General features: G+C 36.8%; 1 protein-coding gene across 2 annotated transcripts in view; it reads left to right on the forward strand.

Moving 5' to 3' along the window:
* Positions 1-12,389, forward strand: part of VWA8 (von Willebrand factor A domain containing 8) — a 182,609-nt gene that overhangs the window by 60,619 nt on the left and 109,601 nt on the right. For both annotated transcript variants that reach the window (XM_058824855.1, XM_058824856.1), the window contains exons 15-19: positions 4,269-4,437; positions 4,719-4,796; positions 7,530-7,645; positions 8,575-8,681; positions 10,601-10,707. In XM_058824855.1, coding sequence (XP_058680838.1) covers positions 4,269-4,437; positions 4,719-4,796; positions 7,530-7,645; positions 8,575-8,681; positions 10,601-10,707 — 577 coding nt within the window. The remainder of the gene's footprint in view (positions 1-4,268; positions 4,438-4,718; positions 4,797-7,529; positions 7,646-8,574; positions 8,682-10,600; positions 10,708-12,389) is intronic.

The raw sequence follows: 12,389 nt of genomic DNA on the forward strand, positions 1-12,389 counted from the left end.
ATCTTGAGAAATCACATGCCTCTGTGTGCAAATGCAAACAGTATTACAGTAGAGAATGTGAATGTGCTTAAACTCATGATGATGTTATTAGAGGTGATGGACAAAGAGGAAAGTATGGTTTGCTTTTCAGATTGTTGTCAGTTTTTGCAGATTAGAGCACTATTATTCATGTGTCATATATTTGACAACATTTCGAAGTTTTATTATTTTTGTAAGAGCTAAAAAAGTATATTTTGATTTTAAATTAGGTTAATTAGTGTCATTGAGTAATATGTTCACTATTATTTCATTACATTTCTACATCTGTAGAAAAATTTCCACTTTTCTAAGAAGGGCTTCAGGATGGTGGATAAAATAGCTCTTTCAGGAGTGACAAGCGCCAGCAGTGCATTGCCTTTGGGACATTCTGAGATACTCCTTGCCCTGCTGAAAGCCTGTAAGCTGCAAAATAACTAGTGGTGGCCACAGAGTCCTTTTTCCTATATTCTTTATTATGCCAGTTTGGCTGTGAAGTTAAGTTACCAAATGGTTGCAGAACTCATTCGCTCCTCTGAGGAAACTAAGAATTCATGTTCATGAGTTTAAAGAGAAGAAAAAAGTTGCCCTTGAGAAAGTGACAGATGGTTCTTAAAGATATTTTACATAGAAGGAAATAATAGCTGCTGATAACTTATTCATTTAATGATTGCATGATTCATTTCCCCCAACAAGTTCAGAAAGTAAGTGTGTCCAAGGAGTGCATATCCAAGACTTCTGCATAGAATTTCTTCTGTAACCATCCATTACTTCACCCAGACAGATGCTGTAAAGGTAGCACACAGCCTTTACAGATCCAGCAGTGAAGTGTTTGTTGGTCTCAGGATGCAGTATATAACCTGTTTGTGTGGGTATACCCCTTCAGCACACACAGATGCTGAGTTCTTGGTGTGGTGAACAGAAAGGCAGCTATTATAGGGAAATCTAGGAGTAGATGCATAATAGGATAGTTGAAAAACTAAAATAAGTCTCTCATAATGCATAGGTGGTTTTAATGCCTTGCAGAGAGTGGAGTCTTTTCTATGTGGTTAGGTTGAAAAGGAATGCACAGTAGATGAGACAGATGTGTGTAATTGTGGCACGGAGTAAATTTAACAAGTAATAGAGTTTTTAATTGCTTACATTTTTTAGCTTTGACTTCATTTGTTGTTTAGGGGTTTGGCTTTTTTCCAGTTAAGTGAATTTTAAGATAAAGGCATCTGTTAATGTTAGACTGTGGTGAAATTTAAAAGAAACAGCAAAATATAACAATAGGTCATTTTGGTTCTAGGGTTGGAATAATTCCCAACTTACAAAATTTGATAGAAAATGAGATTTATTAAATCATATTACAGAAAGAGATAAAAAATAGTTTAATCTTACAAAAAGTGGTATTAGAAATGCTGTTCTGCATTTTATTTTATTCTATTTTTTATGAGAAGCTTCAGTTGCTCAGAACCATGATCAATAACAAGAAAATCTTTCCCTAAAATCACCCTGATCTATGTGTGTGATTTTCTTTATAAGAAAAATGGTGCTAATCCTTGGCTGAAAAATTAAACAGTGATGTCAAAAGGACACTCATTTTATTAGGAAAATGCCTTGCTGCCTGTATTGTCAGTAAATGTTTAATAGAGAAGGATAGATTCTTTGCATGAATAAGTTAACATCAAATCTTCCCACCATGTTTGAGGCTCATTAATTTAAAAGATGCCAAGTTTTTAACAAGTTACATTTACTTTGTTTTCATCTGTAAAACCCACAAGATTTCTTGTCACATCAAAGATTTCTTTTTTATGACCTACAGCTCCATGTAGGAGCTCTCCATATTGTGCTGTTTTTGAGACTTGATCTGTAATGTGATGGAACAACTTTGAAGCTCTTCAGTTGTGCTGATGGAAGATGGGAACTTAGCACTGCAGAACTGAGTCATTCATGGTGTTTGTTTAATAATACACTTAGCCTGATATTTTCAGCATTGCAAACATCACTCAAACAATGGGCTTTTGAAATAGCCAAATTTTTTTTTTTTCATGTTTACAACCTGGAAACCTACAGCAGTGATGTTGTCCAAATCTAGAGAGTACATTAGTAAATTGAACTGATATCACCAAATTAGCTCTCCCTGACTTTGCATCTCCTCTCCTCCCACTTCTTTCCTGTCCTCGCTGGCTGTCCCCACCAAGTGCTTTGGGGGCAGTGAATAGGAAGTGATACAAAAGAAATACGAGTCCTACACCTTAAAAGTTGACTCCTTGTGTTCTCTTATGGTGTTGTAGAAGGGCCAGAATTTGATGGATATCTGGAGGAGGGTTGCTTTTTTTCCTAGTAATGTTAGGGAAAGGGAGTCTGAAAGTATATGTATTTATCCTATCTAGGAAATGTTTTCTTCTGTAATAAAGTTGGCTAATGTTCCCTGACCTTCTTTTATGCTTAGTGACAGTGCAATTCCCATTGGTTTCTCTTTCATGTGATGTTTTTAGACATCTATTTCTATTTTTATCAATCAGGGAGTAGCTTCTAGGCTTATGACTTTCAGCTGAGAAAAACTCATACCACTGCCTTTGTTTGCTTTGATACAAGAGACTGCTGTAATTGCCCTGTTGTATCACAGGTTTCTTGTTATGATGTACAGATGAGCCAACTATGCTGTAGGTTTGTCAGTTTATGTCTTCAGTAATTTGTATGGAAAATGACATAGTAGCAGCAATATAAACTGCCTAATCAAATTTCACTTGCTTTTTCCAAAACATCCTGTATTTTAATAAGAGTACTGTAAAATTAGTTGATGAAAACAGGCCCATCTTGGACAAAATTTGACTGGCTTTTGTATTCTGATGTGTTACTCCATTGTTTCTGCTGCTTCTGGAGATGATCTCTGTTGGTCAAAGCATGGTGCTAATAACACCAAGGTCACAGGTCTGATCTCTCTATGGGTCATTCACTTAAGAGCTGGACTTGATGATCCTTCTGGGTAGCTTTCAGCTCAGAATATTCACTGATTCTGTGTGATGCTGTGAGCTTGCAGGTGTGCTGATTAATGAGTACCAATGAGTGTCCAGTCAGAGGAGGTGAAAGTATTACAGAGACAAGGGATACAGAAGATGTGAAGGTCGCAAGATATCAAAATCCAAGGCAGCAGTCTTTTAGCGCCTTAACATACACATCTAAAAGTTGTATATTTAAGTTTGTGTTGCAAGTTCCTATTATCTTCAGTGGAGTCAAGACTGTTAGTTACCAAATCCTCAAGTGAGAACTGGGAAACACTGGCTTAGGGTAGGAGGCCAGTCCCATAAAGAATTAAAAAACAATAATAATGAAAGTACCTTTTATAGCCAGGAACAGTGTGTGTTTTTTCACAGGAAGCTGTGGAGGCAGATAGGATGAAGAAGGGAAGTTCAGAACAGTGTTAGAAAAAAATTTTGGGCAAAGAGAAATTAAAGCAAATAAAGTTCTATCCTGTGATGCCTTTGAAGATATGGTTGGAGGTGCTGAAAAAATATGAGAAGGGCAGAGTACTGGTTGTGGCTAGACTTTTGTGCTTGATTGATTTAAGGAGCGAGTACAACAAGTCTGAAGTTCGTGTGAATCCTAATCTTCCACTAGAAAGACCTGTCTCCTCATGCTGACTCTAAAATGAGCCAGGGGTGAAGTGACTGGTTTGGTCTTTGAAGCATAACTTTCAGGAGTGATATGAAGTTAGACATATTAATCCAAGGACCACAAAGAGCATCTGTAAGGGAATGTTCCTAAAATGTTACTAAATTCAGCTCTTCACAGTATCTAGGCAAATCTCTACAGTGTCATCCTTTCTGTCAGTCTAATTCAGTAAAAGAAGTTACTCATTACTGCAGCTCTGGTAGGTCTTCTTTTGTGCCTGAGTTGCCTGTTCTAGGTAAAGCACTTGTAAAAGTCCGTTAAATGAGTGAGATGTGCCCATTTCAGACATACAGCACAGTTCTCTGTAGCTTAGTTGGTGGTATTTATCCATCTTAAGGTGTGCAGGTCCTGTTGCAAATGAAGAGACTTGGGTAGACTTATGAGCATTAAGAAAGTGTGTAAATTTTAAAAATTTCAAGTCACTTATGCAGCCTGTGTCTTTTTTTAGAAAATAAAGTTGCATTGCAAATGATCTGGATATACTATGATATATTTCAGCACAATAATTTATCTTCTTCTCATTTATTGTAAAAATTAAATCTGATATTCATTCCTTAAGCCTGGTAATGCATTTTTCAACTCTTTTTTTGCAGATCTATCTTTCCTATCCATCCTTCTTTCAGAATAGTGGTCTTAGCAGAGCCTCCTGTCATTGGAAGTACTACCCAGCAATGGCTGGGTCCAGAGTTTTTGACACTGTTTCTGTTTCATAATGTTCGATCTTTAAGCAAGAGTGAAGAAATTGAAGTTATTAAACAAATGGTAAGTACATTCAGTACCTTAGGCACTTACTGAACAGGATTATTTGCTACTTATAAAATATATTGCTATTTCAATGTAGCATAAAGGAGCTGATTTTTGAAGTTTATCAAAGCAACATACCTGCTTATTTTTTAATGATGTAATTCTTATTTTAATATCAAATGCTGCTGTAATAAAAAATACTCTTTGTCATAAAGCAACTGTGGCGACTCTGTGGTTATTGCATACATGAAACTTGGATATCTTGCAATAAGATTAATACTGTTTTTTCTTTCAACCAGATTCCAAATGTACCCAGTGCTGCTGTGGAAAAGTTGTTGTCAGTAACACACAAGCTTCGGGAGACAAATGATGCCACTGTGAGCCCTTCTTCTTCTTTTCTCTTTGCATTTACTGTCTCCTGCTGTGACTGTCTTTACAAAGGCTAGGTGAAACATGCTAAGCTATAGTGTTATTTCAAAGGCTGCCTGATTGGAAAACCAGCCCCAGAAAGCTATTACTAGCAATTACTGTGCTGCATACTATAAACTTCTTTGATTTATGATGTATGTATTTGGAATCTCCCTAAGTTTTAGGAATTTGCACAAATCCCAGAGAATCAAAAACAGAACACAGTGAGTTTAGGTATGTGGCTTACAGTGAAACATGCTGAGGGGTCTTTTGAATGTATGGATATAATCACATGTTCAGGTATTTTTTTATTACTTTGCTTAAGTAATTGGAAAATTGATAGCTGAGGTTATTGGGGATTTTTTTGGCAATAGGAGCTATGTAGTCATTATAAAATGACAATGGACAGCAGCAGAGATTCAGAAAATAGAATGCTCCAGAACTCCTGGCTGCATTGCTGCTAGAGGCTATTCTATTAAAGAAGTAATGTCAGGAAAAATAAGTTCAGCTGACAAAGTGACCACAGAATTCTTTAAAAATACAGTTAAATTATGGTGAAAAGAAGAAGAAATTATTGCTATGGCAGCTAAAACACAGCATACCTTTGATGTAAGTAAAATGTAAAACATTTTGGTGGAATCCAGCAGTACCAGCTTAACTGGTACTTAAGAAATTTAATTTGTTGTCCTTAGTTTTCACTATTTTAACATTGATAATAGTTTTTATAGTTTTTCTATTTAAGAAGCTGAGAGAGGCTGTTATGTTCTTTTGAGCTTAAAAAAGTAAGAAAAAATTGACTTTTAGGTACACTGTAGGGGCAGTTGTTAAAATCATCAATTGAGCTTCCTCCATCTAATGTATAAATGTATCAGTCTTGACATACTTGGAGACATACCATGTCTGAATAGAGCACCACAAAAATCTTTTCCATATATGTGGATATCTGTAGAATTGTGAAATATCTAAATGAATTATGTGATGCTGAATGAGAAGTAAGTCACAGTATGGTTCGAGACAGGATTCTTGTAGATCAGTGGTGACATGAGGCATGTTAGAGACAGCACACCTGTGCAGAGAGGTGGAACGTGTGCCTAATGTACATTAGGCTATTTATAGAGTTGTCTAAGTAAATAAGTGTCTGCCAGAGATTATACTGAAGTATTAACCATTGTTTAAAATTGTTTTGTTAACAATAGAATACCTGTAAACTGTTCACTCTGTGGGTGTTGTCCACGTCATTGTAATTGTTTGCTTGATTTACAATAGAATCTGGAGGCCACAATCAAGATCCTGTTGAATTAGATGCCTCATAGAAATATATTAAAAAAATTGTCACTCACACAATTTTATGTTTGCAGTTGTTCAATATAAAAAAACCCAAACAAATCAGGTAATAGTGGAGGAAATTATGTTCACAATACTTTCGGCTACCATTTGGAAATACTCAGAAGACATGATAAAACTTTTCCTCAATGGTCCTATCCTCTATGGATAGTAAGGAGAGAACATAGACCCTTGCCCTTGCTTCAGGCATGACTGAGTAGGTCTTGAAGTAACTCATGAAATGTCATCATTTACAGTGCTTGCTTGTAAACTATGGTTGTTCAGAAGATGCTTCACAATCTTCTGTCAGTGAAAGCAGGAGGAAGAGGAATAGTAATCTCTGCAGTTACCCCAATCTAAATAATTCTTTCTCATTGCTCAGAGATATGCTAAAAAGTATTATTCTTTCCTTTCTCATAATTTGAGAGAAGTTTTGTGTGATTTCACAGAGCTGACTTTTTTTTTTTGCAGTTAGAAATTTTATATAAAAACTTGTGTAAACCCAAACAAAACATTTTGAAATTACCTAATTAAAATATTTCACTTGACCCAGGCAAAACATGGCGTGACTTATCAGATCACACTCATTGTTGTGTGTTTCCTGCTAAAATAAGGAACCTATTTGTATTAGATACCTTCATCCGGTAGATATAATTATAGAATGATTTCTTTCTCAGTCTTTGGATCCTTCTTTAAATACATGGTTGCTTGTTTTGTGATTCTTTCTGTTTGGTTTTTTAAATTTTGCTGTGTTTGTTTGAGGTCTGCCTTCCCAAGCATTGAATAATTTCTGTAAATCTTTGCTGGTTCATGTCCAGTTTTTAGCATTTGTTTTAACATGTGGACAACAGCAAAGGACACAGTGTTCCAGTAATGGCCCGCCCAGAAGGCGTGTGCAGAGGTGATACAATCTCCGTGCTGCTGCCCAGTGTTGTCTTGTTTATATGTCTAAGAATCCTGCCAGACCTTTTTGCCAGAGCATTACATGTGGAGCTCATATTTAGTTTGTGAAGAGCAGATGACTTTGTAGCACATTGATCCTTTCACAGTAACTAACCTGCTTTTTTTTGCAGATATTAAAGCTAGGGTTTATATAGCACATAAAATTCAGTTCACAGCACATTTTTCTTCCTGTTGCTTATCAAGTGCTATTTTAAGACTAATCTTTTGGTGACATAATGATTTCCATGACAGTGACTTACTGCAAAAATACAAGCTTGCCTATTAAAGTGCACGATTTGCTGTAGAAGGCGCAAAGCATCTATGAATCGGGAGAAGAGTTGAAATTATTCCTTTTGGATTGCATTTTTCTCCTGACTTGTTTGCTCTAAATCCCTCACACAGATTGAATAATTAAACTACCCTGTATTCTTTGACAGGCACAGTCACTGGCCTCGTTTTTATCTACTCGACAACTGTTGCGAATTTGCCGTCGACTGTCGCAACATCCAGATGAAAGCCTTTATGATGCTGTTAATAAAGCCTGCCTTTCCAGGTAGAACTGCTGTATTTGGTGGAAGTTCCAAGAGCTTCTTGGTCAGTTGCTAGCAAGCAAGATAGCTTTTAATGTGTTTCAGTAATTAATGCAATTGCTGTCTTGCTCCTTGAAGTTAGTAATTTCTTTAGGAATATTTCTGTGGTATTCTCAAACCTGGAAGATAAGTACAAATGAGTTGGTACAATTTTCCCATCTTTATGAAGATATGTCACTACATTATATAAATTAGTTCACCATTATCAACATAGCTTCACTGTCTAAAAACACTCAAAGCAGAGCCATATTAATGTCTAGTTTGACTTAGATTTCATGGGCACTTGGTTTCAGTTCTAAAAGCTGTATCTAGAAGAGTTACAAGAGTTTTGTTTGCTTTGAGATTTTGTTTGTGGATTTTGGCCTGTTTGGGGATTTTGGGGGGTTTTTTCCTCTTCAAAAGAAAGCAAGTTGTTATTATGAAAAGGTTTGGAAAACTGAAAGGGTCTAGTTCTAAACACCTCAGAGCTTACTCTCTCTCTGAGATCCAAGTGAATTGAGTAATGAGAAAAGGTATTTCCAAAAGCAATTGTTTCTGTTGTGGCTCTTACTTGGAATAGAATGAGGACATGACATGCCTCCAGTTCTAAACCACCCTCCATTACAACCCTATTGCAATATTTGATAACACTGAAGCCTTTAAAAAAGAGTGCACCACCACAAGTGTAGTTCATTGCCTATGAAAGAAGCTCAGTTCCTCTCCTTGGGGATAGGTGAAATGTGGAAGCCTTTTTGTGAAATGAATAGACATTTAGGGTTTGGAGGTGCAAGTGAATCTTCATTTTAGATTACCAATTACATTAGATTTAGATTTTTAGATTACAGAAAATACTGAAAACTTTTAAAAGTAAAACCCTTAAAATACAGCCTCCCTATTATTCTCCTTCTTTTAGATTTTTACCAAACCTTGCCAGATCAGCTTTACACAAAAATCTGCAGGATTCTGGTATTGAAACAAGTCCAGATGACACAGAAAAACTAGAGGGAAAGGATTACACATGTAAGCTTTCTGCTATGTTTTTTTCCTGCTCTGCATGAATGTTACTCAAATTGCTGGATGTATAAAGGTGTACTAGTTATCCTCAAAATTAAATGTAATTTGCTTCATTTGTATCTCTGACTTTGTTCTATCAGAATGTGTTGCTGCTCTCAGTATATATCTGCTGAGTTCCCTGCTCATGGAATTTTGTTTTCCATCATGTTTAAGTGTTTCTCAGTCTATAAGATCCATGGTCTCAGGCTTTTAGTACTGCTTTTTCATTTTTCATCACTAATAGTCCTCTGTAGAGTTACAGCCTTAGTTTGATCTTAACATTTTTCTGTTCTGTTTTTTTACCATTGCTTCTTTCTCTCCCCTCTTAAAATCACCTTTTTTTTTTGAGATTCTTGTAGAGGTTTTGTGCCATCATTTGCTTTCATTCTTGCACACACTTCTTTGTTATTCTGTTTGTTCTCTTTAAATTGCTGTAGTAGTTGCATGTCACCTTTATTGAGCAGGTGTTAGTTTCTTTGGCTTATCCAACTTGTAATCATCTGTAGTCACCTTCAGGGCTATGCATATATTTCTGCTTCTGCCATTTTTCTCACTTCTGCTTTCTCATTCCTGTATGACCCCCTTCATGCTAGCTGTATATCTTTTCATATCCTCTGTCAGGCAGCGTACTGGGAGCAATTTGCCATTTTCCATTCATATGTTTTTCCTGTTCTCTGCCTCACCAGTGTTATCTCTGTTCTTGTTCTTCTGTATGTTTGTTCCCAGTTTTGTGATATATTAGATTGGTGTATTTTTAGTGTTAGATCTGTGCAGTGGTAAACACATCTTTGGTTTTAATTCATGTGGATTCTATTTTTATGAATTTATTAATGTCTGTGTATATAGAAGTACCTATTTTATATGATATAATAATATATAGATTTTGTATCTTTCATATATATAGATTTATATATATATCTTTTATATCTTATATATATTATATATGTCTTTTATAAGGTATATTAATGGATATATAGTTTCTATTATATGCAGTACAATATGTGTATGCAAGCATGTACAAATATCTATGCAGCCACGTGTATATACATATATATCTACAACCATCTATGTATTATATATCTCTTATTCACATTATATATAATCTGGATACATCCCTTGAATTTTCTGTGTTTCTCTGTTTCATGCCATAATGGCAAATAGCTAAAAAAATCTGTCTGGAAATAAGGGTATTTTCAGTTTTATACCATGCCAGATTAGGAAATTAGTAGCAAAACAAAAAAATATTTTTATTGCATTTTTTATTAATTACACTTATTTTTTATTTTCCTAAGTACTGAATTTATGGTTCTTTTGATCTATGAAAAGTTTTTTAAACTAATTTTACTCTCAGGGCTGTAGTTGAGGGGTAGTGCTGAAAGGGAGATTCAGCAGTGGCTCTGTACTGTTGTGGTGGGTGTGCTCCCCCTCTCAGCTGAGCCCCCACAGAGCTTTGTTACCTCATGTCCGTGCCTCACTCCACAGTGGGACAGGGGAAGGCAGAAGAACAGAAGTGTGAAACCTTGTGGATTGAGAAAATATAGCCTAGATGTTCCAGTAATACAAGGAGAGTGTCAAATTAGACCAAGGCAGTGCTCACAATTTCTGGTGTTTCTTATGGTCCTTTTCATGTAAGATCACCTTTTCGTTATTTATTGTAATACACTTCTTTACAGTTTTAAAGAGAATTCAAATTCATGATAATGCAGCGTTTTGTAAGTTGATACTCTTCCAAGTGTTTTCTCTCTTTAGATAGAAATCATTTACTGCAAACCAGAGCCTTGTTACAATCTGTAAATCGTTACTTGCGAATGTTAGGTATTGATTGCATTGTCTGCTTAGAAGATGTTGTAAGAAATACATTTGCTTGTTTCCTGAAAAATGACTAGGTGAAATAAGCAACGGGATTCTGAAGATAGGCTCTGTGACCATGCCAATTTATAACTCAGCTGAGAAAATGAAAGTGCCAGATGTTTTGTTTTATGAAAATGCACAAGTAAGTACAAATCTCTGACTTCTGAGTTAGAAAAGTTTGTTAAATGTATACTAATGGGTATGCTCATATGTGTAGTAAATAATGCACTAACTAAATTTTAAGGATATATTTCTGAAGTAGTTTCTTTAGTCTTAAATTTTCTCATAGCATTTGGTGGTCATTTTAGACATATCTTCAGCCCCGTGTGAAGAGATTATAACAATTCTATTGAACATTTTATGTTTACTGCTGCTGGACTGATCCACCCTTAGGGCTGGATTGTAGATTGCATCCTGAGACTGTGTTTTACAGGCCTGTTGCATAAAGTTGTATCTCCCTGGGTTGACCTTGGCTGAACTCCAGGTGCCCACTAAGCCACTATCATTCCCCCTTCCCAGGTGGAGAGGGGAGAGAAAACAGGCTGGAAAAAAACTCATAGGTTGAGATAAGGCAATTTATTAAGCAAAAGCAAAACCAAAAATTTGTGTGTGCACAATCAAAAAGAAAAACCAACAATTTAAATCTCTACTTCCCACTAGCAAGTGATGTTCAGCCACTTTCCAGGAAGCTGTGGGCTTCAGCACATGTGGTGGTTGCTTGGGAAGGCAAACATTGTAAATAACAAATGCCCCCACTCCTACACCTTTTCTTAACTTTTGTAGTTGAGGTGATGTCATATAGTATGGAATATACTTGTGGTTATTTTGGGTCAGTTGGCCTAGGTGTGTCCTGTCCCAGGATTTTGCCTACCCCAGACTACTGATGGGGAGGAAATGCTGGGGAGACAGTGCTGATGCTGTGCCAGCCCTGCTCAGCAGGTGCTAAAGCACTGGTGAGGCGGCCCCAGCTCAGAACAGAGTGGGACAATCCCCTCCTTTGCCCACTGGAGATGCTGTGCCTGATGCCCCCAGGGCAGGGTTGGCCCTCCTGGCTGCCAAGGCACTGCTGGTTCATGTTCAACTTACCATGGACCAAGACCCCCAGGTCCCTTTCCATGGCACTGCTCTCCAGCATCTCTTTCCCCAGTCTGTCTGTACCTCCAGGGTTGCCCCATTCCAGATGCAGAATCCGGCACTTGCCCTTGTTGGACCTCATATGGGTGAGGATTGCCCAGCCTCTGATTTGTCAAGGCCTCTCTGCAGGGCCTCTCTGTCCTCAAGTAAGTCTACAGCTCTTCCCAGTTTTGTGTCATCTGAGAACTTGCTTAGTATCCCTTCCCATTCTTTAGAAGACAATTATGAAGATGATGAAGAACAGAAGGTTTAAATTGGAGCCCTGTGGAACCCCACTACTCACTGATGTCACCCCATTCACTACAACTTTCATACCCAACCAGCTCCATCTCAGCTAGACCCAATACACTCCTTTACATTAGAATTAATATTGCATATTTGAAAAGGAAGGAGAATAGTACTTAGAAAATTAGTTATTAGCGTTATTAATTATTTCTTTTAAATAGTTTAGCTTATTAATTAGGCATTAGTGTCAATTAGGTCATAGTAGTAGTAAAGAGTGGTTAATGAATACAAGGAAAAGGAAGGGCCTTGTGACCAGGCTTTTTGGTTTCTCCAGCACCCCATTTTGTAGAGCAGCTTTCTTCTCTGCCTAGCGTAAAAGCCTCAAAACTGTCAGACAACGGTATCCTTAGGAAGAGATTTACTCTCTTGGTTACCTTTAAAATATTTTCCTACTGAAAGGCAATA

This window comes from Ammospiza caudacuta, chromosome 2, assembly GCF_027887145.1.
Source record: "Ammospiza caudacuta isolate bAmmCau1 chromosome 2, bAmmCau1.pri, whole genome shotgun sequence".
Taxonomy (NCBI): domain Eukaryota; kingdom Metazoa; phylum Chordata; class Aves; order Passeriformes; family Passerellidae; genus Ammospiza; species Ammospiza caudacuta.